The 25045-nt window shown below is 37.9% G+C and overlaps 2 long non-coding RNA genes and 4 gene segments (V, D, J or C); 3 read left to right on the top strand and 3 right to left on the bottom strand.

Annotated features, from left to right (window-relative positions):
- Window positions 1-13341, top strand: part of LOC127360814 (uncharacterized) — a 15813-nt gene extending 2472 nt beyond the window's left edge. For both annotated transcript variants that reach the window (XR_007883933.1, XR_007883932.1), the window contains one exon: window positions 12366-13341. This is a non-coding gene — a long non-coding RNA (uncharacterized LOC127360814). The remainder of the gene's footprint in view (window positions 1-12365) is intronic.
- LOC127360810 (Ig lambda-1 chain C region-like) overlaps window positions 1-24554 on the bottom strand; it is a 27663-nt gene extending 3109 nt beyond the window's left edge. Inside the window, exon 1 of the C gene segment in view lies at window positions 24451-24554.
- Window positions 7640-8691, top strand: LOC127360815 (uncharacterized). Its single transcript, XR_007883934.1, has 3 exons — window positions 7640-7660; window positions 8273-8337; window positions 8670-8691. It is a non-coding gene; the product is annotated as an uncharacterized LOC127360815 (long non-coding RNA).
- On the bottom strand, window positions 9997-25045 carry LOC127360807 (Ig lambda-1 chain C region-like). The segment is given in 2 exon segments: window positions 9997-10577; window positions 24884-25045. A coding segment is annotated over 1 exon segment (312 nt).
- On the top strand, window positions 19049-19918 carry LOC127360806 (Ig kappa chain V region 3381-like). The segment is given in 2 exon segments: window positions 19049-19162; window positions 19329-19918. Coding segments are annotated over 2 exon segments (359 nt in total).
- Window positions 20061-21452, bottom strand: LOC127360805 (immunoglobulin lambda constant 1-like). The segment is given in 1 exon segment: window positions 20061-21452. A coding segment is annotated over 1 exon segment (405 nt).

Here is a 25045-nt window from a genome sequence, read left to right as displayed (position 1 = left end):
CTGCTCTCATCACGTGACAAAGTCACCCACCACAGTCCTCACCTCTGCCGATACACCCCACCACAGCAGAGTGAACAGAAAACTTCTGAAGATGACAGGACTCTGTGTGGTAGTTGAAGTCTGTGGTGTAGAGGGTGAAGAGGAAGGGAGAAAGGACAGATCCTTGCGGGGCCCCGGTGTTGCTAACCACTCTACCCGACCCACAGTGTTGCAGGCGCACATACTGTGGTCTGCCAGTCAGGTTGTCAACAATCCAGGACACAAGAGGAGCATCCACCTCCATCGCTGTCAACCTCTCACCCAGCAGAGCTGGCCGGATGGTGTTGAAAGCACTGGAGAAATCGGGGCTGTTAGGCGAACTGGAGTGGGTCCAAGAGAAGTTTGACCATGGGCCACAGCTGCTCCAAAACCTGTCTCTCCAGGGTCTTCATGATGTGGGAGGTCAATGCCACCGGTCTGTAGTCCTTGGAGCCACTGGGACTTGGTGTCTTTGGCACAGGAACGAGGCAGGATGTCGTCCACACCACTATTTTCAGAAGTAATGTTGAGGTGAAAATGTTGTACTGTCCTAATATCTGATCATGGCCTGGTGTTTGCTGAAGAGAGACATGCTGTATAGTTATAATGTTCTAATTCAACAAAATAAATCCTCACTCAACATCAAATAGTTTTCTCAAGACCTTTAAACCACATCTCATGGTCTCTCTCTGTCTCTTATGGTGTAGTTTATATATCATGAGTACGAGTATACTAATAGTTAAATGAATTAACTTTATTTAATTGCATCAATTGCTATACAATCTTGAAAGAAAAAACAAAAGGCGGTATAAATATAAACAATTAATTTGTCAGAATATATAGTTTAATTGTGCTAATATCACAGATGAAACAGGATGAACATATTGGACCAAGTACAAAATCAATTTCATGTGTGAAGTTGTTGAAAGCCAATAACAAGTTGCCAATAACTCTGTTTGTCATGTTGAGTCAGGGTGAGAAGTTTTTATACAATTTATCAAAAACTGTTCAATTGTTATTTTCCGTGTAAATATCACTTACCTTGCCTTTTACCTCAAACCTGGCTTTAACTAAAAACTAACTTAATGACTATTAATTTATTATAATCTGAACTGCTGATTCTCAAGATTAATATTTCATTTTTCATTTCAGAGTCTTCGGCAAACAATTTTCTGACTCAGACTGACAAATCCAAGTCTGTTAGTCCTGGAGGGACTGTGACCATCAGCGCCACAGGGAGTTCAAATATTGGTGCTGATCTCAGTTGGTACCTTCAGAAATCTGGACAGGCTCCCAAACTTCTTATATACCAAGCATCAACTCGAAACTCGGGAACTCCATCTCGATTCAGTGGCAGTAGATCTGATTCTCACTACACTCTGACCATCAGTGGTGTTCAGGCTGAAGATGCTGGAGATTATTACTGTCTGGGCAACCATGGTAGTGGAACGTTCACACAGTGATTTAGAGCCGTACAAAAACCTCCATCAGTTGGACTGAAGTGAAATCAGCCTGCTGCACTGTAAACCCTAATAAGTTCACAGAACTCAAAAATTATTTTGTAACAGATTACACAACAATATTTTAGTGATGAAATGTTTTAAGTTTATATAAAATAAAAATTGCATTTACAGTTTATTACAGAATTATCTCAATGTTATCTTATAAATATTGATATTCCTCAACTTATAATTAGGGAGTAATACACTCAAAATTTTCAATATTTTTCAACTCATAATGTGGGACATTAATTCTAAACTGAAATACTGATGTCGGCCTACTACACAATTATAATCAGCTATTAATGTTAGAAAACATGAAAGTGACACAGCAGTGACAATTTAACAACTTTTTTTATTCAACACAATGTGCTTTTTAAAAAGGCACGAAATCAAAGGAGCTCAGTCAAAATAAAGTGCTTAAAACAAAAGGAAAAGGAAATGACTCCAGAAAAACAAAATGTGTTTTAAAGTACATTAAGTGTTACTAGTTCCATGTTCTGATAGTGGTCATTGCTACAGAGGGTAGATTCAGTAATTTGGTTCTCCATCTCACATTATTCAGTAAACATTATGATAAAAACTCACAAAGGATTCATGATAAAATTCAATAAGATTCTAAGTATAATCCATCCTCAACAGCAATGACAACTGTTATAATGTGGAGCCATTTAACACTGTTTAAATACATTTTGGCACTTACTGTACTTTAAAGGGTGCAACTCACTTTTTTAAAAATAAATCATTCAAATAAAGTACTGGTTTCTACTGTGCCTTAGTGTTGTCACGATACCAAAATTATTGTTTCGATACCGATACCAAGTCAAGAATAGCGATTTCGATACTTTTTCGATACTTTTCCTGAAAAGGGAGAAACACTCTCAAATATCATTGCTGTGCTTGATTTTAAAACCGGGACAAGATTTTAATCATATAGCACACTAATGAATGAACATATGAACAGCAGATATATATAACATTTGAACAAAATATGAAATATCAAAATATAAAAAATAAGTTAGATCAATGACATTCAAGGTAAATAAATAATACATTTAGCAGCATTATCTCAGTCATCATAAGAAACATAAGAGAAAACATAACTTTATCTTGATTCCGAACTTTGAAAAAAAAACAAATAAAATTTAGCAGCAATATCTCAGATATTATAACTTATTCTGTCAGTTGTGCAACTTTTCCTTTCAGAGGAGAAAACTCAGCCATTGAGCCCGTGGCTCCAGACTTCTGTAGCAGAAGAAAATGGAAATATTTAAAATATGATGGTGATAAATTTGTCATAACAGAGGATCTAAATAGTTCATGTGTGATAGTAACAATAACTTGTGACTAACTTAGCATCTCTATATGCAGTGGTTATAGCGATAACTGCTAACATTTACTTAACCATAACACTACCATAATTAATAATAGGTATTAATGAGTTAACCTAATGTTATTTAAGCTGTGATATACGGATTAATATAGGTTAATGTTTCCTGTACGTCAACGTCTGATTTCTTTGATGGTTAACTTTATATTTGAGTCCATAATTTCTTACAAGGCGTTTCACAAATACACCTCATTTGCGTAGGTCTGTGCTCTTTGAATGCTGTAATAACCCAATATAAATAAACCACTGACAAACATGCACATACTCTGATTATAATCATATAGCCTATAGATCATTTTAGCTGATGTTTGTATGCTTTATTTTAGCAGCTTGCAAATAATTAACGTTATCTGTGAAAGTTGCGTTTTCTGAGATGTTGAATTAGCCGTAGGCAGGCTACTGGTTAGACATGAGGATAATGCCCATAGTTAGTCTACTATTTCTCTAGATAGCCTCGTCAAACTACGGTGGTGCAAAATAGTGACTTCTCACAAAATAAACCATAGCCTACTCATTTGACTTATTTAAGGGCATGAACGTGGTCGTGTTATCTTTCACATACTAACCTGTCGGTCTTTAAACTCTTTGTACAACTCGGCGTGTTTGTCGGCCAAGTGTTTCACCGAGTTCGAGGTGTTGGCTCCCTTTGTTTGCATTTGTTTGTAGCACTGACGACAAACAGGTCTCGACTTATCGGTAGCTTTGCCCTCACTGTCAGAAAGGTAGGCAAAGTACTTCCATATTTCACTCCTTGCGTCATCTTTTTCTACCAGTCGTGGACCGGCGGCCACAGTATCGCATGGCTCGCACATGCAGCCATCTCGTTACAGTGTTTGTCACATGACAGCTGCAGCTTCTTTGCTGCGTGCGTGAGGAGAAAAAACACAAACGTCCATAGGGAGGCACTGGAAGCATGCGTTGGACACACCAACATGAAATACGTCTCTTACAAATCTGGAACGCGGTCATTCTTAAAAGTATCGATATTAATACATTTAGGAATCGTGACGTTTTTCATTTCCGATAATCGCGATACTATTGAAGTATCGGTGGACCGTGCAACACTAGTCTGCTCCGACTGAATCTGCTGTTTTTATCATCTATGTCGGTGAATTAAGGATTTATTTCCACCAAGCCAGAGTTGGTGATTGTTGAAAAGACTAACAAAGACGGTTTTGATGAGTTTTTTGTCTCTGGAGTCTGGTGGAGAGTGATAGTGATATTACGGCTGTTTGTGGTTAAACTATAGGTCTATCTCTGTAGGGATCCTTTCCATAATGCTGTCAGACACTGACAATAACAACCTGAGTCTGTCAGTGGCAGAAACAACTTTTAGTGGAGTAGTGAGTATTTGCAGCCCTTTTCGTAGCTTGGGGAATGAAGAGTTTATTTTGACCAAACTAGAGTCGCTAGTTAAAAATACTGGCTTTGTCAGTGGAGTCTGGTCCGCTATAGCGCCCATTGGTTTGGTCTAAGATGATGGCAAATCAATTTCATATATATATAATTAACCTTTAAACAGATTGTCTCCAATTGTAATTGTATTACATCCTGTTAGCATTTCTAAAATCTTATACAGCCCGACTGTGTAAACTGATACCAGCAATTAGACAATCAGACCAACCTTATAAGTAAAATGATTTCTTTAACTGCTTTAACTTTGACCATAGTTACTGTAGTTCACTTTCATTCTTAACTTCAGATTGTTTTAGCTAATCTGGAAGACCTTTTTGTCTTGTGTAGGAAGTGAAGTGAAGTGAACAACAGGAAATTAAATATGATCCACAAACACTTGATTGAGATCCAAGCATGGTGAGACTTGTGTATGTTGTGCCGGTCGCCAACATACAAAACATACTTTAGTATAAACAAAATATTCAATACACGTGTTGATGTTTTTACATTATTTTATTTTTTTATACCAAACATAATGTAAAATGATGGTATTCTGGAAATTCTAAGGTTTATTGTAATTCAGTTGAATAAATTAAGATATATATGTGTGCACAAACACCAATAATAGGTCAAAATGACAAGTCGATGCACTCGCTCTGATAATAATAATAATAATAATAATAATAATAATAATATCCGAATACAAAACTTGTGAAGGTTTGGGAAAAGGCTTTAAAGAACGGAATAAGTCAGTGATGAAGGATCATGACAGAGGTTAAAGTCCTAAATGCTCAACAACTTTTTGCTGAAAATCCAGATAAGTGTGTGGTTGGCATGAAAGAGGATTTTAAAGGATGGGGTTTTTTTTGTCTCACCGTTTGTAGTTTCAAAGAGTTTATTGGTTACTGTAATCTTTCCTTCTGACTGGGAAGTGTTTTTGACTCCTCTGGAAGAACTGGTCCACAGTTACAGTCCTCCAGCACGGGTGGGTCTGCCCATTGTCTAAGGGAACTTGTTAAATGATTAAACTTGTTGCACAATTTAAATTAAATCTGGGTTTTAGTTCATTTTAATGATTTAAATCAATGTATAGGACAGAATAAATGAAACATTTTCTTTACCACTATGGTTACAGATCCAACACTAAATAAAGTATGGACCTAGATATGTATATTTTATCAGAATATACACAGTCCATCTCCTCTGGTTGGCCTTAAAGTAGCATGTAGACCGGTGGTTCCCAACCTTTTGCCTTAAGGGGCCCTCTACCATTTAGTAAACTGACGACTCCAGATTAAGTGACATATTTTATTCATATTTCACATTATATTCAAAACTATACAATGAACTGGAAACTGCAGGAAGTTTGCAGGAATTTTGACTTTTTGTACAATTCTCTGTCTGTATTATGTATTTTTTAAAATAATTTTAAACAAACATACTGTGTTTTCTTGGCCCTGATATTTGTTTACTTTACATTTACTTTTCTTCACAGAAGTGAACCAAATGCTGAGATATAAACCTACTGTGTATATTTGTTCAGCAGTTGGATGGTCAGCAAGTTCAAATGTCCCTTTCCCCCCCCTTGTAGTCCAGCTATATTTCTTTAAAATCTCTATATTTTGCATTAGTTGACATGTTGAGTCATCTAAGAGGAAAACTAAAACTGACCCCCATATCTTTCTACAATCCTCTCCAGAGGCTGCAAGACGCTTTGCAGCCTTTTATTTGCTTTTGATGATTGATGCTGTGACTGTGGCTGATGCGCTGTCTGTCCTGTCCATCTATCAGAGACCAGCTTCCTCCTGGGAAACGCCCAGATCGTGGAGTGGCGTGTAGTTTACAGCAATGACGGATTCTGCAAGCTGTCTGGCTTCCACAGGGCTGATGTCATGCAGAAGAGCAGCACATGCAGGTAATGATTTGTTTATTTCGTATTATTACTGAACCTTTAAACACTGTAAACGTGCACAATTATTGTTGTCTAAAGTAATATTAGTTACAGTACGGTAATGGAGCAATAATAACAACTAATGACTAATAATTTAGTTTTATTGAGGACACGTGGGAATCCTGTCACACTGAACTGTAAAAGTAGGTGACGGTTAATTCACTACAAACACAGTGAATGACCACAGTACCTGTTCACATGTTAGGTGCATATAAAGGTAACTTTAGATCTGTAGTGTTTTGTTTGAAAAGGACAATGCTCTTATCTCTGAGCAGCAAACATGTAAATCAACATGAATGCTGTCTTAATGTATCTGGACCTCGGAGGAGCTGTCGAGTTAATTCAACCAAACGTGATAACCTCAGTGACACACAGTACCTGAACTCTGCTGCTCCCACTTTACTTTAACTTTAGAAACCCTGATTTGAAAGCAAACGTCCACCCTGAACAGCACAAAGGGAAACCCGCTGACACTAATAAATGTTAAAGATAGATGTTAAATTTGGACAGTTGTGTGTCAGATGTCTGTATTTGTCGTGTTCTGCAGTAACTGTAGGTTCAAAATCTCATTTCAGAATTCACTTTGGTGGCACGTGCACCAATTCTGCTCCCATTATTTTTAGCACAGACTTTTATTTTTTTATTTCCACTTCAAGTCAAGAATCAAGAAGTCGACTCAGGTGCCACCGTTGGATGCAGAGTCCTGTTGCCTGCTTTTCTTTTTCTTCCTCAAACCAAAGAAGTGGTGAAATCTTTTCCAGACCGAATGCTGTTTCTTCTCCCCTGCAGCATTCTCCTCGCAAACTTTAGCCTCTTCCTCAAGGTCTGGATCCTGGGAAATAGCAGGGCTCTCCTCTTCCACAAGTCCTGGATCCTGTAAACCAGCAGAGGGCTCCTCCACTAGTCCTGGGTCCTGTGAAACAGCAGAGGACTCCTCCTCCACACATTCTGGGTCCGGTGAAGTAGTAGAGTACCCCTCTGCCACAAGTCCTGGGTCCTGTGAAACAGCACAGGACTCCTCCTCCATCTGCTGACACACCTGGTCCACCAGCTCTTCCTCATGCTTGAACTTAGCAACAAGCTCAGAGTTTCTTGAGGTCTGTTCATGTAGTTGGACTTTGAGGTCTTCCAACTCCACACGCAGAGATTTCTCCCTCTCAGAGGCCTCTTGCAAGAGTATGCTCTCCTGCTCCTTGAGGTCTTGGTCATGTAGGTGGACTTTGAGGTCTACCAACTTCATGCGCAAAGATTTCTCCCTCTCAGAGGCCTCCTTAACAGCATCCTTTTCCCGCTGAAGTTGAATTTTCAGCTCCTCAAACTGGTTGACAAGAGCCACCCTGTCCGTCAAGCCGGAATAAATGGAAAAGAGAGCCTTGTCCAGTAGTAGGGGGACAAGGGATCAGTCAGGTCAGAAGCCATTGTGTTTAGCTGTCTGACTAATCTAAATCCTCTATGAATCTACAAATGTTTTACGAATGTTTTACCAATCTATGAATCTTCTACCTCACGATGGTGGAAGTGTAAAATGCAATGACTTTATCTCAGAACCTTGTGAAGTATATAGACCTGCTGATGACATCACAAAGGGAATACAGTGTGGCTTTGATGTTCAAAGTACCGGAATTTTCCTGTTGCCCCGCCCCTCTCTCTCCCCCATAGTTACCGTTGCTATGTCCACCGAGCATTCCATTCTAGGCTGTAAATATTAATATCAAACATGGAGCTTGATCTTAATATTTACCTTCGGTCTTTATTATTTTATTTAAACGTGAACCACAAACCTTTTGTGCCGCTCTCTTCCCTTTTTTCTACGTTAATTTGCCCCCCAAAATACTAAAATAAATAAATAATACTGTGAAATATTACACTGAATGCAAGAGGTAATGATGATTTTTACTTTTATGATGGCCCCCATATATTATCAAATGTATGAAAGGCTTCTGGGAGACTTTGCAAAGTCAGAAACATTCTGAGAGATGAAGAACAGAAAGTCTAAAGTTTCTACATTTGCTTAATCAGTCCACAGGGAGATGGAACCTATACTTACTCCACCTCATCTCTTCCTCACAGTTTGACAAAGACAGGTGTGTCCATATATGTTTTGCATGATTTTAAAGCATCACTGCTCCTCAGAGTTTAAGTTCTGATGTCACAGAGAGTCTGAACTGTTTTCATGCACTCACACTGAAAACTGCATCAGGATGAAGTTGCCAATAACTCTGTTTGTCATGTTGGGTTTTCTGAGTCAGGGTGAGAAGATTTTATACAATTTATCAAAAACTGTTAAATTGTTATTTTCAGTGTAAATATCACTTACCTTGCCTTTTAGCTCAAATATGGCTTCAACTAATGACTATTAATTTATTATAATCTGAACTGCTGATTCTCAAGATTTATATTTCATTTTTGGTTTCAGAGTCTTCTGCAAACAATTTTCTGACTCAGACTGACAAATCCAAGTCTGTTAGTCTTGGAGGGACTGTGACCATCAGCGCCACAGGGAGTTCAGATATTGCTGATCTCAGTTGGTACCTTCAGAAACCTGGACAGGCTCCCACTCTTCTTATATACGATACATCAGAACTCTTCTCAGGAACTCCATCTCGATTCAGTGGCAGTAGCTCTGATTCCCTCTACACTCTGACCATCAGCGGTGTTGAGGCTGAAGATGCTGGAGATTATTACTGTCTGGGCTTGCATACCGATCTAACGTTCACACAGTGATTTAGAGCCGTACAAAAACCTCCTTCAGTTTAACTGAAGTGAAATCGGCCTGCTGCAGGTGCAGAGGGTTGGTGAAGAGACTGTAAAGAGGATAACTGCAGTGAACACAACAGTCATCAAGCAGAATAACAATGAATCTAAATAAAACAGAAAAAAAATTCCAAAATACAGCTTTAAGTTGAATATAAATGATCAAATGATGTATTTTCCCACAAAAAGTCATATTAGAATATATCCACTGACAGTTAAAAATGTTCAAAAGTTGTTTTACATTAAGCAGCACAAAACAATCTACTGTAATAGTAATATTAATATTATTCAGATGATTTATTTACAAATGATACATTTCATACTATTATTATAGAAAGTTTAAAGTAGTGAATAGAAACCTGAGTTTATGATGAAGTGTGCAGGAAAGATGAAATATGATAAAGTGTCTGTTTCTCATGAATAATGTTTTGCAAAAGAACTACAAAGTCAGTTATTTATTAAAATCTACAGTTTTATTTTCCAATGATTCAGTTATTATGTGACATTTTAAAAATAACAGCTCTCGAGCAAAAAAAAAAAAAAGAGTAACAGAAAGCTACAAATGAAAGCAGAGTCATGAGTTTGAGTTTCCAGACAGGAAGTGTTGCTGAAGCTCTACTCTGAGCAGCAGTCAGGGTCCAGGGTTTGAGTGACAGGGCTCTGTTATTTATTAAAATCTAATCTAACCTCACAAAGCACAAACTACACATTCACATTTAGATATTGATTATATTTTTTTCTTGGCATTGTACATAAAAACATAATTTAAAACATCATCTTCTGTATACCGTCAGAAATACAGAAAAATGTTACCTGATCAGATTTTCCCAAAATAGATTGTTCATGTTTTCTTAATCGGGACATAAACATGCATTCTTACTTTTCAATATATTGTTATATAATTCAATGTATCAGTATCACTCGATTTGATAAAACCACTTAATTTCTTTCTACTCTTCATAAAATAAAAGACCAAACACTTCATAAAGTTACTTATCAGTTCAAGCTTTATTAGCAAAAACATCAATCATCAACATGACAGTTATTAAGCACACTCACATCTAGCTGCTGAGCTACACACATTACTCTCTAAGTTGTTGTTGTCCAACACTTTACAGCAGTGTTGTTCTCTGTCACACAAAGCTTTAGTTTCCTCTACAAACATTAAAACTCATATTGATCAGAGCAGCAGGTTTGTTCCTCCTGCTCCCCCCACACAGAGCTCCTGTCCTGGGATTCAGTGAGCCCCTCTAGCCCTCACACTGGCTCCTGTGGAGGGACTGGGTCTGGCTGTGGTCATGATGGAGGACCTTGCAGGAGTACAGCTCTCCTATCATCCAGCGCTCCTGGCTCAGGCTCAGGGTGCTGCTGCTGCTGTAGCGTCCGCTCTTCTCCTCCTCTGAGCTGGTCAGGACCCCCTCTGTCACCTCCGTACCGTCCACCTCCCAGCTCACCGCGGCTCCTTGAGGAGAGTAGCCGGTCAGCAGGCAGGCCAGCGTGGCCGAGCCCCCAGAGAGCTGCTCAGAGGAGGGGGGAAGCAGAGAGACTGAGGGCCTGACCATGGGGCCAGCTGGAGGGGAGAGCAGAGACACACAAGGAGCAGATTAACTTCCTCTGTAGGACAGACAGCTGAACATGAGACACTTATGATACATGACAGAGGTTAACACTGCTGTGGATTAGCTGTGTGCACGATACTGTGATCAGACAGAGGAGAGGAAGTGAGACATGGGAGGAAATGAGGCTTTAACAAATACAAACTTGATTTAATGACATTTGAAATAATAGGTCGTCAACTGTGGCACTGAGAATTGGACAATAAAATCCAACATGACTCATTTGTAAATGTAATAGAAATTTGTAATGATGATCCTTAAATTCGATTTTAACATCAATGTGTGACAGTTAATAATTTATCTCTGCAATGATTTTCTTTTTTTAAAAACATAATGTCTGTATTCAGTTAAAGACTTTGTCATCTGTCTGTTTCACTTCCTTTTCACCACTTTAAACTAACGAACTGTGAACACAAACTGCAGCTACACTGTACGTACAAAGAAACTCAATTATTTTTTTTAACAGCATTCACATCAGATTTTATACCTAACAATTGTTTAATGTAGGAATAACAAAGCCTAAAATTTTTATGTTTTGTACCAAATGTTAAAATGTTGCTCAGACATATTTTACAACCAGATATGTTATTTTTTTTTATTTCCAAATAGATTAAATTCATTTTTTTTCAATCAAATCTTTGTTACATAATATTGTGTATAATACTAAAAGAACATTAATCTTTGTGTTTATGCCTAAATAGGATGTAAGCTACGCTTGATAAATAACAGAAAATATCCACAAAATATAAAATAGCCACATTAATTTCTTAAGACTCTGAAATGAAATTTAATAGTTTTATCACATGACGTTTTTCAATATGTAGTATAATTGGTCATGTTGTATAAAATAAAAATCTCTGGTACTTACAGTGTATGATGAGTTTGGTTCCTCCACCAAAAGCATACCACAGTGATACAAACTCATTAAGTGGCCGTACAAAAACCTCCCGCACTGTGAACAAGCATCTATCCACTGAAAACAATCTCTGATCTTACTAATAACACAGAGAGAATATAATTTATTAAATTTACAATGTTTTTCTAATTATTTGGATTGAAATTATTGTACAATTTAAGGTTCTTGCTTTAATTTTGCGTTACTTTTCTATACCTGACAGAGAAACGATTACAGTCACCTCGTAACAAAGTCATTTTTTTCACAGTTTTATATCAGTTCATCAATGGTTAAATTAAAATTATATTTTTAACTCTTTTATTTCAAATGAATATGAAGCAAAACTGAAATGTAATATTCATCTTCAGTAAACAATGTAAGTAAATTAAAGGCAGACAAACAGACATATCATACCAACCACAGTGGACACAAACTTATCCTTAAATCCTCAACTGCACTTCTAATATAAATATTTCCTTGTATTCCATTAAGATCATAGATGGTGTAAATCCAAGCAGTATTTCTCCTGATTTTGTGTCCCACGTTGCCTTCAGTGTGTTGAGAGCAGAGAAATCATTTCCATAGAGAGGAGGCTTTGCATCGTCAGCTGATCCTCCAGTGAACTGAGAAGGTTTATAGTCCTGTGAGTTCAACACTGCAGGACTCAGATCTGTCAGTCAACACAGCAGAAACCACAACCACCATGACTCTCATCACCATCCTCATCTGGACGCTGGCCTGCTGCTGTTTTACAGGTTCATTCACTCAGCAACATTTCAAACATGATGTGCTGCCTTTTCTCTCATTTCTTTCTGCTGATAAATGAATGATTTGTTTTTGTCTGCAGGATGCAGCGGTCAGTTGACTGTGACTCAGCCTCCAGTAAAGACATCTACTCCAGGATCCACTGTCACTATCAGCTGTAAAACAAACCAAGCTGTTTTCACATACAGTAATCAAGATTATTTGCACTGGTATCAACAGAAATCTGGACAGCCTCCAAAACTCCTGATAAAATATGTGAGCACACGTGAATCAGGAACACCAGCTCGGTTTAGTGGCAGTGGAAGCAGCTCTGACTTCACTTTGACCATCAGTGGAGTTCAGGCTGAAGATGCAGCAGTTTATTACTGTCAAGCCTTCACTGGTGTGTTCACACAGTGATTTGTCATCGTACAAAAACCTCCCTCAGTCAGACTGCAGAGACACTGAGCTGTTACAGCAGGAACCATCTGCAGCTGCTGAAGAGGAAGAGACTCTGACACAGACCACTGAACACAGAGCTGACAGTAACCTCACCAAGCACAAACTACACATTCATACTAATAAGTAAAACAATAGATAATCTTTGTAAAATGGTATTTGTTATATGTTCTAAGAATATTACAATAACATTTTGATGTAATTATCAATTTAAAAAATAATTATTTTAATATTCACATGATTTATCCAATGCTGTATCAAGTGAAATTATGAGCCCACCCTGGTACACACTATCTTTCATGTTTTTTTACTTGTGTTTAGCTGATGTATCACTAACTCCTGTCTTTACTGATCCTGCCTCCCAGGTTTCCTCTCACCTGATCTTCACCCTCACCCCTATCTCCACACCTGCCTCTCATTCCCCTCATCAGTCACTCATTCATATACCGGTCCAGCTCCACTTGCTCTCTGCCAGATTGTCCAATGTGTTAGTTCTTGCTTTCCAGTGATTCCCTCTCTGACTCTACCTGCCTGACTACTGGTTTGAAGATTATTTAGTTCTTTTGTCTGCCTAATCACTTGTTTTTTGGAGTTGAATAAAGATTCTTACTGACTCTGAAGTCGTGTTTTGGGGTTCAACCATGTCTGTGTTTTCTGGGATTGCCCCTAAAGTAAGGTCAATGATGTCTCTGTGTAGGATAACATACATTTCTTGGTCTGTGATTGACTATTTTGATAACATTGAAATACACATGAGATAATTACATTTTTCCTTATTTGGTCTGATAACAATAGTTTATGGTCATTTCTTCATTTTATTTTCTATTTTTAATCAAATGTGTAAATTCAGTTTGTGAACAAAGGGAAGAGCTACCAATTTAATATGTTTCTCCATACTGGGTTTTGATAAGGTCAGAAGAAAAGAAAAAAGTTGGTTAATTTTCCAATTATTAATATAATTTTTACACATGCAGCAATGGGGGACTGTGGGACCCACAAAAAGAGAAAGTAAAGTAAATATCAAATTGTACTTATACACTAGATACTACATACTAGAGTTGTTTCACTCACACAATGGTAAAGAATAGTACTTATATACAATATCTAAAACAATATATACATATAGTAAAATGGAAAAATAAAAATGGAAAATAGAAATATAATGAGAGCCTAAAAGATATAATAAGATAAATAGAGCCTATATGCAAAGTAAATGTATAACACATATAATGTATATGTATAAACATATTCCACCATATTGTTGATAGTGTTGTCACGATACCAAAATTATTGTTTCGATACCGATACCAAGTCAAGAATTGCGATTTCGATACTTTTTCGATACTTTTCCTGAAAAGGGCGAAACACTCTCAAATATCATTGCTGTGCTTTATTTTAAAACAGGGACAAGATTTTAATCATATAGCACACTAATGAATGTACATATGAACAGCAGATATATTAAACATTTGAACAAAATATGAAATATCAAAATATAAAAAATAAGTTAGATCAATGACATTCAAGGTAAAAAAAATAATACATTTAGCAGCATTATCTCAGTTATCATAAGAAACATAAGAGAAAACATAACTTTATCTTGATTCTGAACTTTGAAAAAAAACAAATAAAATTTAGCAGCAATATCTCAGATATTATAACTTATTCTGTCAGTTGTGCAACTTTTCCTTTCAGAGGAGAAAACTCAGCCATTGAGCCCGTGGCTCCAGACTTCTGTAGCAGAAGAAAATGGAAATATTTAAAATATGATGGTGATAAATTTGTCATAACAGAGAATCTAAATAGTTTTTGTGTGATAGTAACAATAACTTGTGACTAACTTAGCATCTCTATATGCAGTGGTTATAGTGATAACTGCTAACATTTACTTAACCATAGCATTACCATAATTAATAATAGGAAATAATGAGTTAACCTAATGTTATTTAAGCTGTGATATATGGATTAATATAGGCTAATGTTTCCTGTACTTCAATGTCTGATTTCTTTGATGGTTAACTTTATATTTGAGTCCATAATTTCTTACAAGGCGTTTCACAAATACACCTCCTTTGCGTAGGTCTGTGCTCTTTGAATGCTGTAATAACCCAATATAAATAAACCACTGACAAACATGCACATACTCTGATTATAATCATATAGCCTGTAGATCATTTTAGCTGATGTTTGTATGCTTTATTTTAGCAGCTTGCAAATTATTAACGTTATCTGTGAAAGTTGCATTTTCAGAGATGTTGAATTAGCCGTAGGCAGGCTATTGGTTAGCCATGAGGATAATGCCCATAGTTAGTCTACTATTTCTCTAGATAGCCTCGTCAAACTACGGTGGTGCAAAATAGTGACTTCTCACAAAATAAACCATAGCCTACTCATTTGACTTATTTAAGGGCATGAACGTGGTCGTGTTATCTTTCACATACTAACCTGTTGGTCTTTAAACTCTTTGTACAACTCGGCGTGCTTGTAGGCCAAGTGTTTCACCGAGTTCGAGGTGTTGGCTCCCTTTGTTTGCATTTGTTTGTAGCACTGACGACAAACAGGTCTCGACTTATCGGTAGCTTTGCCCTCACTGTCAGCAAGGTAAGCAAAGTACTTCCATATTTCACTCCTAGCGTCATCTTTTTCTACCAGTCGTGGACCGGCGGCCACAGTATCGCATGGCTCGCACATGCAGCCATCTCGTTACAGTGTTTGTCACATGACAGCTGCAGCTTCTTTGCTGCGTACGTGAGGAGAAAAAACACAGACGTCCATAGGGAGGCACTGGAAGCATGCGTTGGACACACCAACATGAATTACGTCTCTTACAAATCTGGAACGGTCATTCTTAAAAGTATCGATATTAATACATTTAGGAATCGTGACGTTTTTCATTTTACCGAGAATCGCGATACTATTGAAGTATCGGTGCACCGTGCAACACTAGTCTGCTCCAACTGAATCTGCTGTTTTTATCATCTATGTCGGTGAATTAAGGATTTATTTCCACCAAGCCAGAGTTGGTGATTGTTGAAAAGACTAACAAAGACGGTTTTGATGAGTTTTTTGTCTCTGGAGTCTGGTGGAGAGTGATAGTGATATTACGGCTGTTTGTGGTTAAACTATAGGTCTATCTCTGTAGGGATCCTTTCCATAATGCTGTCAGACACTGACAATAACAACCTGAGTCTGTCAGTGGCAGAAACAACTTTTAGTGGAGTAGTGAGTATTTGCAGCCCTTTTCGTAGCTTGGGGAATGAAGAGTTTATTTTGACCAAACTAGAGTCGCTAGTTAAAAATACTGGCTTTGTCAGTGGAGTCTGGTCCGCTGTAGCGCCCATTGTTTTGGTCTAAGATGATGGCAAATCAATTTCATATATATATAATTAACCTTTAAACAGATTGTCTCCAATTGTAATTGTATTACATCCTGTTAGCATTTCTAAAATCTTATACAGCCCGACTGTGTAAACTGATACCAGCAATTAGACAATCAGACAGGTTTTAAACAAACCTGCCAAACTTAAAGAAAAGACAAATAAGTAAAATGATTTCTCTAACTGCTTTAACTTTGACCATAGTTACTGTAGTTCACTTTCATTCTTAACTTCAGATTGTTTTAGCTAATCTGGAAGACCCTTTTGTCTTGTGTAGGAAGAGAAGTGAAGGGAACAACAGGAAATTAAATATGATGCACAAACACTTGATTGAGATCCAAGCATGGTGAGACTTGTGTATGTTGTGCCGGTCGCCAACATACAAAATATACTTCAGTATAAACAAAATATTCAATACACGTGTTGTAGTGTTTGATGTTTTTACATTATTTTTTTTTTTTTTATACCAAACATAATGTAAAATGATGGTATTCTGGAAATTCTAAGGTTTATTGTAATTCAGTTGAATAAATTAAGATATATATATGTGCACAAACACCAATAATAGGTCAAAATGACACGTCAATGAACTTGCTCTGATAATAATAATAATAATAATAATAATAATAATATCCGAATACAAAACTTGTGAAGGTTTGGGAAAAGGCTTTAAAGAACGGAACAAGTCAGTGATGAAGGATCATGACAGAGGTTAAAGTCCTAAATGCTCAACAACTTTTTGCTGAAAATCCAGATAAGTGTGTGGTTGGCATGCAGGTAATGATTTGTTTATTTCGTATTATTACTGAACCTTTAAACACTGTAAACGTGCACAATTATTGTTGTCTAAAGTAATATTAGTTACAGTACGGTAATGGAGCAATAATAACAACTAATGACTAATAATTGAGTTTTATTGAGGACACGTGGGAATCCTGTCACACTGAACGGTAAAAGTAGGTGACGGTTAATTCACTACAAACACAGTGAATGACCACAGTACCTGTTCACACGTTAGGTGCATACAAAGGTAACTTTAGATCTGTAGTGTTTTGTTTGAAAAGGACAATGCTCTTATCTCTGAGCAGCAAACATGTAAATCAACATGAATGCTGTCTTAATGTATCTGGACCTCGGAGGAGCTGTCGAGTTAATTCAACCAAACGTGATAACCTCAGTGACACACAGTACCTGAACTCTGCTGCTCCCACTTTACTTTAACGTCAGAAACCTTGATTTGAAAGCAAACGTCCACCCTGAACAGCACAAAGGGAAACCCGCCGACACTAATAAATGTTAAAGATAGATGTTAAATTTGGACAGTTGTGTGTCAGATGTCTGTATTTGTCGTGTTCTGCAGTAACTGTAGGTTCAAAATCTCATTTCAGAATTCACTTTGGTGGCACGTGCACCAATTCTGCTCCCATTATTTTTAGCACAGACTTTTATTTTTTTATTTCCACTTCAAGTCAAGAATCAAGAAGTCGCCTCAGGTGCCACCGTTGGATGCAGAGTCCTGTTGCCTGCTTTTCTTTTTCTTCCTCAAACCAAAGAAGTGGTGAAATCTTTTCCAGACCGAATGCTGCTTCTTCTCCCCTGCAGCATTCTCCTCGCAGACTTTAGCCTCTTCCTCAAGGTCTGGATCCTGGGAAATAGCAGGGCTCTCCTCTTCCACAAGTCCTGGATCCTGTAAACCAGCAGAGGGCTCCTCCACTAGTCCTGGATCCTGTGAAACAGCAGAGGATTTCTCCTCCACACATTCTGGGTCTGGTGAAGTAGCAGAATACCCATCTGCCACAAGTCCTGGGTCCTGTGAAACAGCAGAGGACTCCTCCTCCATCTGCTGACACACCTGGTCCACCAGCTCTTCCTCAGGCTTGAACTTAGCAACAAGCTCAGAGTTTCTTGAGGTCTGTTCATGTAGTTGGACTTTGAGGTCTTCCAACTCCACACGCAGAGATTTCTCCCTCTCAGAGGCCTCTTGCAAGAGTATGCTCTCCTGCTCCTTGAGGTCTTGGTCATGTAGGTGGACTTTGAGGTCTTCCAACTACATGTGCAGAGATTTCTCCCTCTCAGAGGCCTCCTTAACAGCATCCTTTTCCCGCTGAAGTTGAATTTTCAGCTCCTCAAACTGGTTGACAAGAGCCACCCTGTCCGTCAAGCCGGAATAAATGGAAAAGAGAGACCTTGTCCAGTAGTAGGGGGACAAGGGATCAGTCAGGTCAGAAGCCATTGTGTTTAGCTGTCTGACTAATCTAAATCCTCTATGAATCTACAAATGTTTTACGAATGTTTTACCAATCTATGAATCTTCTACCTCACGATGGTGGAAGTGTAAAATGCAATGACTTTATCTCAGAACCTTGTGAAGTATATAGACCTGCTGATGACATCACAAAGGGAATACAGTGTGGCTTTGATGTTCAAAGTACCGGAATTTTCCTGTTGCCCCGCCCCCTCTCTCCCCCATAGTTACCGTTGCTATGTCCACCGAGCATTCCATTCTAGGCTGTAAATATTAATATCAAACATGGAGCTTGATCTTAATATTTACCTTCGGTCTTTATTATTTTATTTAAACGTGAACCACAAACCTTTTGTGCCGCTCTCTTCCCTTTTTTTCTACGTTAATTTGCCCCCCAAAATACTAAAATAAATAAATAATACTGTGAAATATTACACTGAATGCAAGAGGTAATGATGATTTTTACTTTTATGATGGCCCCCATATATTATCAAATGTATGAAAGGCTTCTGGGAGACTTTGCAAAGTCAGAAACATTCTGAGAGATGAAGAACAGAAAGTCTAAAGTTTCTACATTTGCTTAATCAGTCCACAGGGAGATGGAACCTATACTTACTCCACCTCATCTCTTCCTCACAGTTTGACAAAGACAGGTGTGTCCATATATGTTTTGCATGATTTTAAAGCATCACTGCTCCTCAGAGTTTAAGTTCTGATGTCACAGAGAGTCTGAACTGTTTTCATGCACTCACACTGAAAACTGCATCAGGATGAAGTTGCCAATAACTCTGTTTGTCATGTTGGGTTTTCTGAGTCAGGGTGAGAAGATTTTATACAATTTATCAAAAACTGTTAAATTGTTATTTTCAGTGTAAATATCCCTTACCTTGCCTTTTACCTCAAATCTGTTTTTAATCAATGACTATTAATTTATTATAATCTAAACTGCTGATTCTCAAGATTTATATTTAATTTTTCTTTTCAGAGTCTTCTGCAAACAATTTTCTGACTCAGACTGACAAATCCAAGTCTGTAGTCCTGGAGGGACTGTGACCATCAGCGCCACAGGGAATTCAGATATCGGTGATGATCTCAGTTGGTACCTTCAGAAACCTGGACAGGCTCCCAAACTTCTTATATACTCTTCATCAGAACTCTTCTCAGGAACTCCGTCTCGATTCAGTGGCAGTAGCTCTGGTTCTCACTACACTCTGACCATCAGTGGTCTTGAGGCTGAAGATGCTGGAGATTATTACTGTCTGGGCTTCCATGGTAGTGGAGTGTTCACACAGTGATTTAGAGCCGTACAAAAACCTCTTTCAGTTTGAGTGAAGTGAAATCGGCCTGCTGCAGGTGCAGAGGGTTGGTGAAGAGACTGTGAAGAGGAAAACTGTTCCAGTGCACAAAACACAAAAGTAACCAAGCAGAACCAAAATGAATCTAAATAAAACTGAAACAAACTCAGTTTCCAAAATGTCCAACAGTATTTCCACAAACTCTTTTGCATTTGGCGGCATAAAAAACTACTGTAACTTAAAAAATATTCTACTGATTTATTTACAAATGATAAACACATTATACTTTATATTTCATACTATTATTACAGATATGTAGTGACTAGAAACTTTAGTTTATGATGAAGTGTGCAGGAAAGATGAAATGTGATAAAGTGTGTGTTTCTCATGAATTATGTTTTGCAAAAGAAATACAAAGTCAGTTATTTATTAAAATCTACACTTTTATTTTCCAATGATTCAGTTATTATTTGACATTTTAAAAATAACAGCTTTTAAGCAGAATACGAGTAACAGAAAGCTACAAAGGAAAGCAGAGTCATGAGTTTGCAGAAATATGTGAACAGAGGAGATCTGCAGCTTCATCAAGATCTTTATCAAAGAAGCAGCATCATTTCCAGACAGGAAGTGTTGCTGAAGCTCTACTCTGAGCAGGGGTCTGGGTCCAGGGTTTGAGTGACAGGGCTCTGTCCACTCAGACTGGCCTCACAGCTCACTGAGCCCGCCTTCCTCCACTGGTCTGCAGAGAGGCTCAGGGTGCTGCTCCAGCTGTAGTGGCCGTCCCTCCCCAGGACCTCCAGGCTGTGTGACACCCCTGAGGAGCTGCTGCTGCCCCCCACCTTCCAGCCCAGACTCCAGGTTGAGGGGAAGCCCCCGCTGGCCAGACACACCAGTGTGGCACTGTGCTTCTGCAGCTCCTTTCTGGAGGGGGGGAGGACGGTCAGGGTGGGACGCACCACACCCACTGGAGGAGAGGAGTGGGGAGGAGAGGGGGAGAAAAGAGAAAGTAATGAGAGCGAAGGCTTGGTAACAAATACAAACTTCATACTAGTAATTTTCTATATTTGATCCAATAAAACAGAATAACTTGTGCTGCTGTTTCTCTCATAAATCACTCAGCATCAGACCATCAGACACATGATTCAAGTGTAAATGCAACTAAAAAGGTTAATTGATGATGACTATTGATGACATCTTCATCTGTGTTTCATAATGTGTGACAGTGAATAACTCATCCCCGTGATGATTTTCTTCTGTTTAAACTGACAGAGCTGAAACACTCATGTGAATACAGTTAAAACCTTTGTCATCTGTCTCTTTCACTTCCTTTTCACTACATGTAAAATGAATGAACCGTGAACACAAAGATAAGCTGCATTTAATGACAAGATCATGTTCGTGTTTAACAGGAATCACATTTTAAAAACAGTTTGAATGTTAATTAATGAAATGAATAAATTAAATTGATTTCAGTTAAACAATTTCTTTTTTGTTCCTGTAAATTTTTAATGTTAAATAAATGTTGGTTTCTGTGAGGTTTACTCTCAGATGGTAAGATCAGCCTTATTTGCTAAAATAACACAAATAATCAGCAACATACAAACACTGAACTTCACCAGAGTCTTCAATATTTGACAATAGTTATATTTTCAATATGTTGTATGAAATTAAAATCTCTGGTACTTACAGTCAACGATGAGTTTGGTTCCTCCACCAAAAGTCCACCACAGTGATACAAACTCATGAAGTGGCCGTACAAAAACCTCCTGCACTGTGAACAAGCATCTATCCACTGAAAACACTCTCTGATCTCACTAATAAAAAAGAAAGAATATACTTTCTTGAATCTACAAAGTTTTTGAAATTATGTGGATTGAAATTATTATTACAATTTAAGGTTATTACTTTAATTTTGCGTTACTTTTCTACACCTGACGGAGAAAGGATTACAGTCTCCTTGTTACAAAGTCATTTTTTATACAGTTTCATGTCAGATGATGAATGGTTAAATAAATATGATGTTTTTCATAATAAAATAATAAAACTGAACTAAAATGTGTTATTTATCTACAGTTAACCCTGTAAGTAAATTAATAGACAGACAAACAGACATATCATACCAACCACAGTGGACACAAACTTATCCTTAAATTCTCAACTGCACTTCTAATATAAATATTTCCTTGTATTCCATTAAGATCATAGATGGTGTAAATCCAAGCAGTATTTCTCCTGATTTTGTGTCCCACGTTGCCTTCAGTGTGTTGAGAGCAGAGAAATCATTTCCATAGAGAGGAGGCTTTGCATCGTCAGCTGATCCTCCAGTGAACTGAGAAGGTTTATAGTCCTGTGAGTTCAACACTGCAGGACTCAGATCTGTCAGTCAACACAGCAGAAACCACAACCACCATGACTCTCATCACCATCCTCATCTGGACGCTGGCCTGCTGCTGTTTTACAGGTTCATTCACTCAGCAACATTTCAAACATGATGTGCTGCCTTATCTCTCATTTCTTTCTGCTGATAAATGAATGATTTGTTTTTGTCTGCAGGATGCAGCGGTCAGGTGACTGTGACTCAGCCTCTAGTGAAGACATCTACTCCAGGATCCACTGTCACTATCAGCTGTAAAACCAACCAAGCTGTTCACACATACAGTGATGGAGATCAGGCTATGTTCTGGTATCAACAGAAATCTGGACAGCCTCCAAAGCTCCTAATAAGATATGTCAGCACACGTTATTCAGGAACACCAGCTCGGTTTAGTGGCAGTGGAAGCAGCTCTGACTTCACTTTGACCATCAGTGGAGTTCAGGCTGAAGATTCAGCAGTTTATTACTGTCAGAGTCACCACAGTGGTTATGTGTTCACACAGTGATTTGTCGTCGTACAAAAACCTCCCTCAGTCAGACTGCAGAGACACTGAGCTGTTACAGCAGAAACCGACTGCAGCTGCTGAAGAGGAAGAGACTCTGACACAGACCACTGAACACAGAACTGACAGTAACCTCACCAAGCACAAACTACACATTCATGGTAATATATTGATTATATTTTTCCACACACTACTTAAAAAACATCTTTCAAAAAATCCAGTGACACATCACAGTCCCAGATATTAACAAATAGCATTTTTCACATTTTTTAAAATTATGATAAATACATGTATTCTTTAGTTGTTCATAGTATTGTATAATATCAAGTTCATTACAAATAAAGAAAAAAGAGAGAGACATGATAAATCCAAAGCGGTCATGCTCCACAGAGAGGAGTATCAGTTAAAATTATTAAACCATTTCATTTCTTTCTACTCTTCATAAAACAACAGAACAAACACTCATAAAGTTATTTATCAGTTCAAGCTTTATTAGCAAAAACATCAATCATCAACATGACAGTTATTAAGCACACTCACATCTAGCTGCTGAGCTACACACATTACTCTCTAAGTTATTGTTGTCCAACACTTTACAGCAGTGTTGTTCTCTGTCTCACAAAGCTTTAGTATCCTCTACAAACATTAAAACTCATATTGATCAGAGCAGCAGGTTTGTTCCTTCCACTCCCCCCACACAGAGCTCCTGTCCTGGGCTTCAGTGAGCCCCTCTAGCCCTCACACTGGCTCCTGTGGAGGGACTGGGTCTGGCTGTGGTCATGATGGAGGACCTTGCAGGAGTATAGCTCTCCTTTCATCCAGCGCTCCTGGCTCAGGCTCAGGGTGCTGCTGCTGCTGTAGCGTCCGCTCTTCTCCTCCTCTGAGCTGGTCAGGACCCCCTCTGTCACCTCCGTACCGTCCACCTCCCAGCTCACCGCGGCTCCTTGAGGAGAGTAGCGGGTCAGCAGGCAGGCCAGCGTGGCCGAGCCCCCAGAGAGCTGCTCAGAGGAGGGGGGAAGCAGAGAGACTGAGGGCCTGACCATGGGGCCAGCTGGAGGGGAGAGCAGAAACACACAAGGAGCAGATTAACTTCCTCTGTAGGACAGACAGCTGAACATGAGACACTTATGATACATGACAGAGGTTAACACTGCTGTGGATTAGCTGTGTGCACGATACTGTGATCAGACAGAGGAGAGGAGGTGAGACATGGGAGGAAATGAGGCTTTAACAAATAAAACTTGATTTAATTTTGACATTTAATATAATAGGTCATCTACTATGGCACTGAGAATTGGACAGTAAAATCCAACACGACTCATTTGTAAATGTAATAGAAATTTGTAATGATGATCCTTAAATTCGATTTTAACATCAATGTGTGACAGTTAATGATTTATCCCTGCAATGATCTTCTTTTTTTAAAAACATAATGTCTGTATTCAGTTAAAGACTTTGTCATCTGTCTGTTTCACTTCCTTTTCACCATTTTAAACTAACGAATTGTGAACACAAACTGCAGCTACACTGTACGTACAAAGAAACTCACTTATTTGTTGCAAAAGCATTCACATCAGATTTTATACCTAACATTTTTTTAATGTTGAAATAATAAACTTGAAATATTTATGTTTCCTGAAATGTTAAAATGTTGCTCAGACAAATTTTACAATCAGATATGTTAATATTTTACAGCTAAATAGATTAAATTCTATTTTTCTATTAAATCTTCGTGTCATAATAACATGTATAATACTAAAAGAACATTAATCTCTGTGTTTATGCCTAAATGTGATGTTAGCTACGCTTGGTAGATAACAGAAAATATCCAGAAAATATAAAATATCCACATTAATTTCTTGTTTTATCACATGACGTTTTTCAATATGTAGTATAATCTGTCATGTTGTATAAAATAAAAATCTCTGTTACTTACAGTGTATGATGAGTTTGGTTCCTCCACCAAAAGTCAACCACAGTGATGCAAACTCACTAAGTGGCCGTACAAAAACCTCCTGCACTGTGAACAAGCATCTATCCACTGAAAAGACTCTCTGATCTTACTAATAACACATAAAGAATATAATTTATTAAATTTACAATGTTTTTCTAATTATATGGATTGAAGTTATTGTACAATTTAAGGTTCTTTCTTTTATTTTGCTTTACTTTTCTATACCTGACAGAGAAATGATAACAGTCACCTTGTCATTTTTTTCACAGTTTTATATCAGTTCATCAATGGTTAAATTAAAATTATATTTTTAAATATTTTTTTTCAAATTCATATGAAGCAGAACTGAAATGTGTTATTCATCTTCAGTAAACAATGTAAGTAAATTAAAGGCAGACAAACAGACATATCATACCAACCACAGTGGACACAAACTTATCCTTAAATCCTCAACTGCACTTCTAATATAAATATTTCCTTGTATTCCATTAAGATCATAGATGGTGTAAATCCAAGCAGTATTTCTCCTGGTTTTGTGTCCCACGTTGCCTTCAGTGTGTTGAGAGCAGAGAAATCA

This window comes from Dicentrarchus labrax, unplaced genomic scaffold (genome assembly GCF_905237075.1).
Source record: "Dicentrarchus labrax unplaced genomic scaffold, dlabrax2021, whole genome shotgun sequence".
Lineage (NCBI taxonomy): Eukaryota > Metazoa > Chordata > Actinopteri > Moronidae > Dicentrarchus > Dicentrarchus labrax.
Note: the sequence above shows the minus strand (reverse complement) of the source record. Positions and strands in the feature narration are given on the sequence as shown.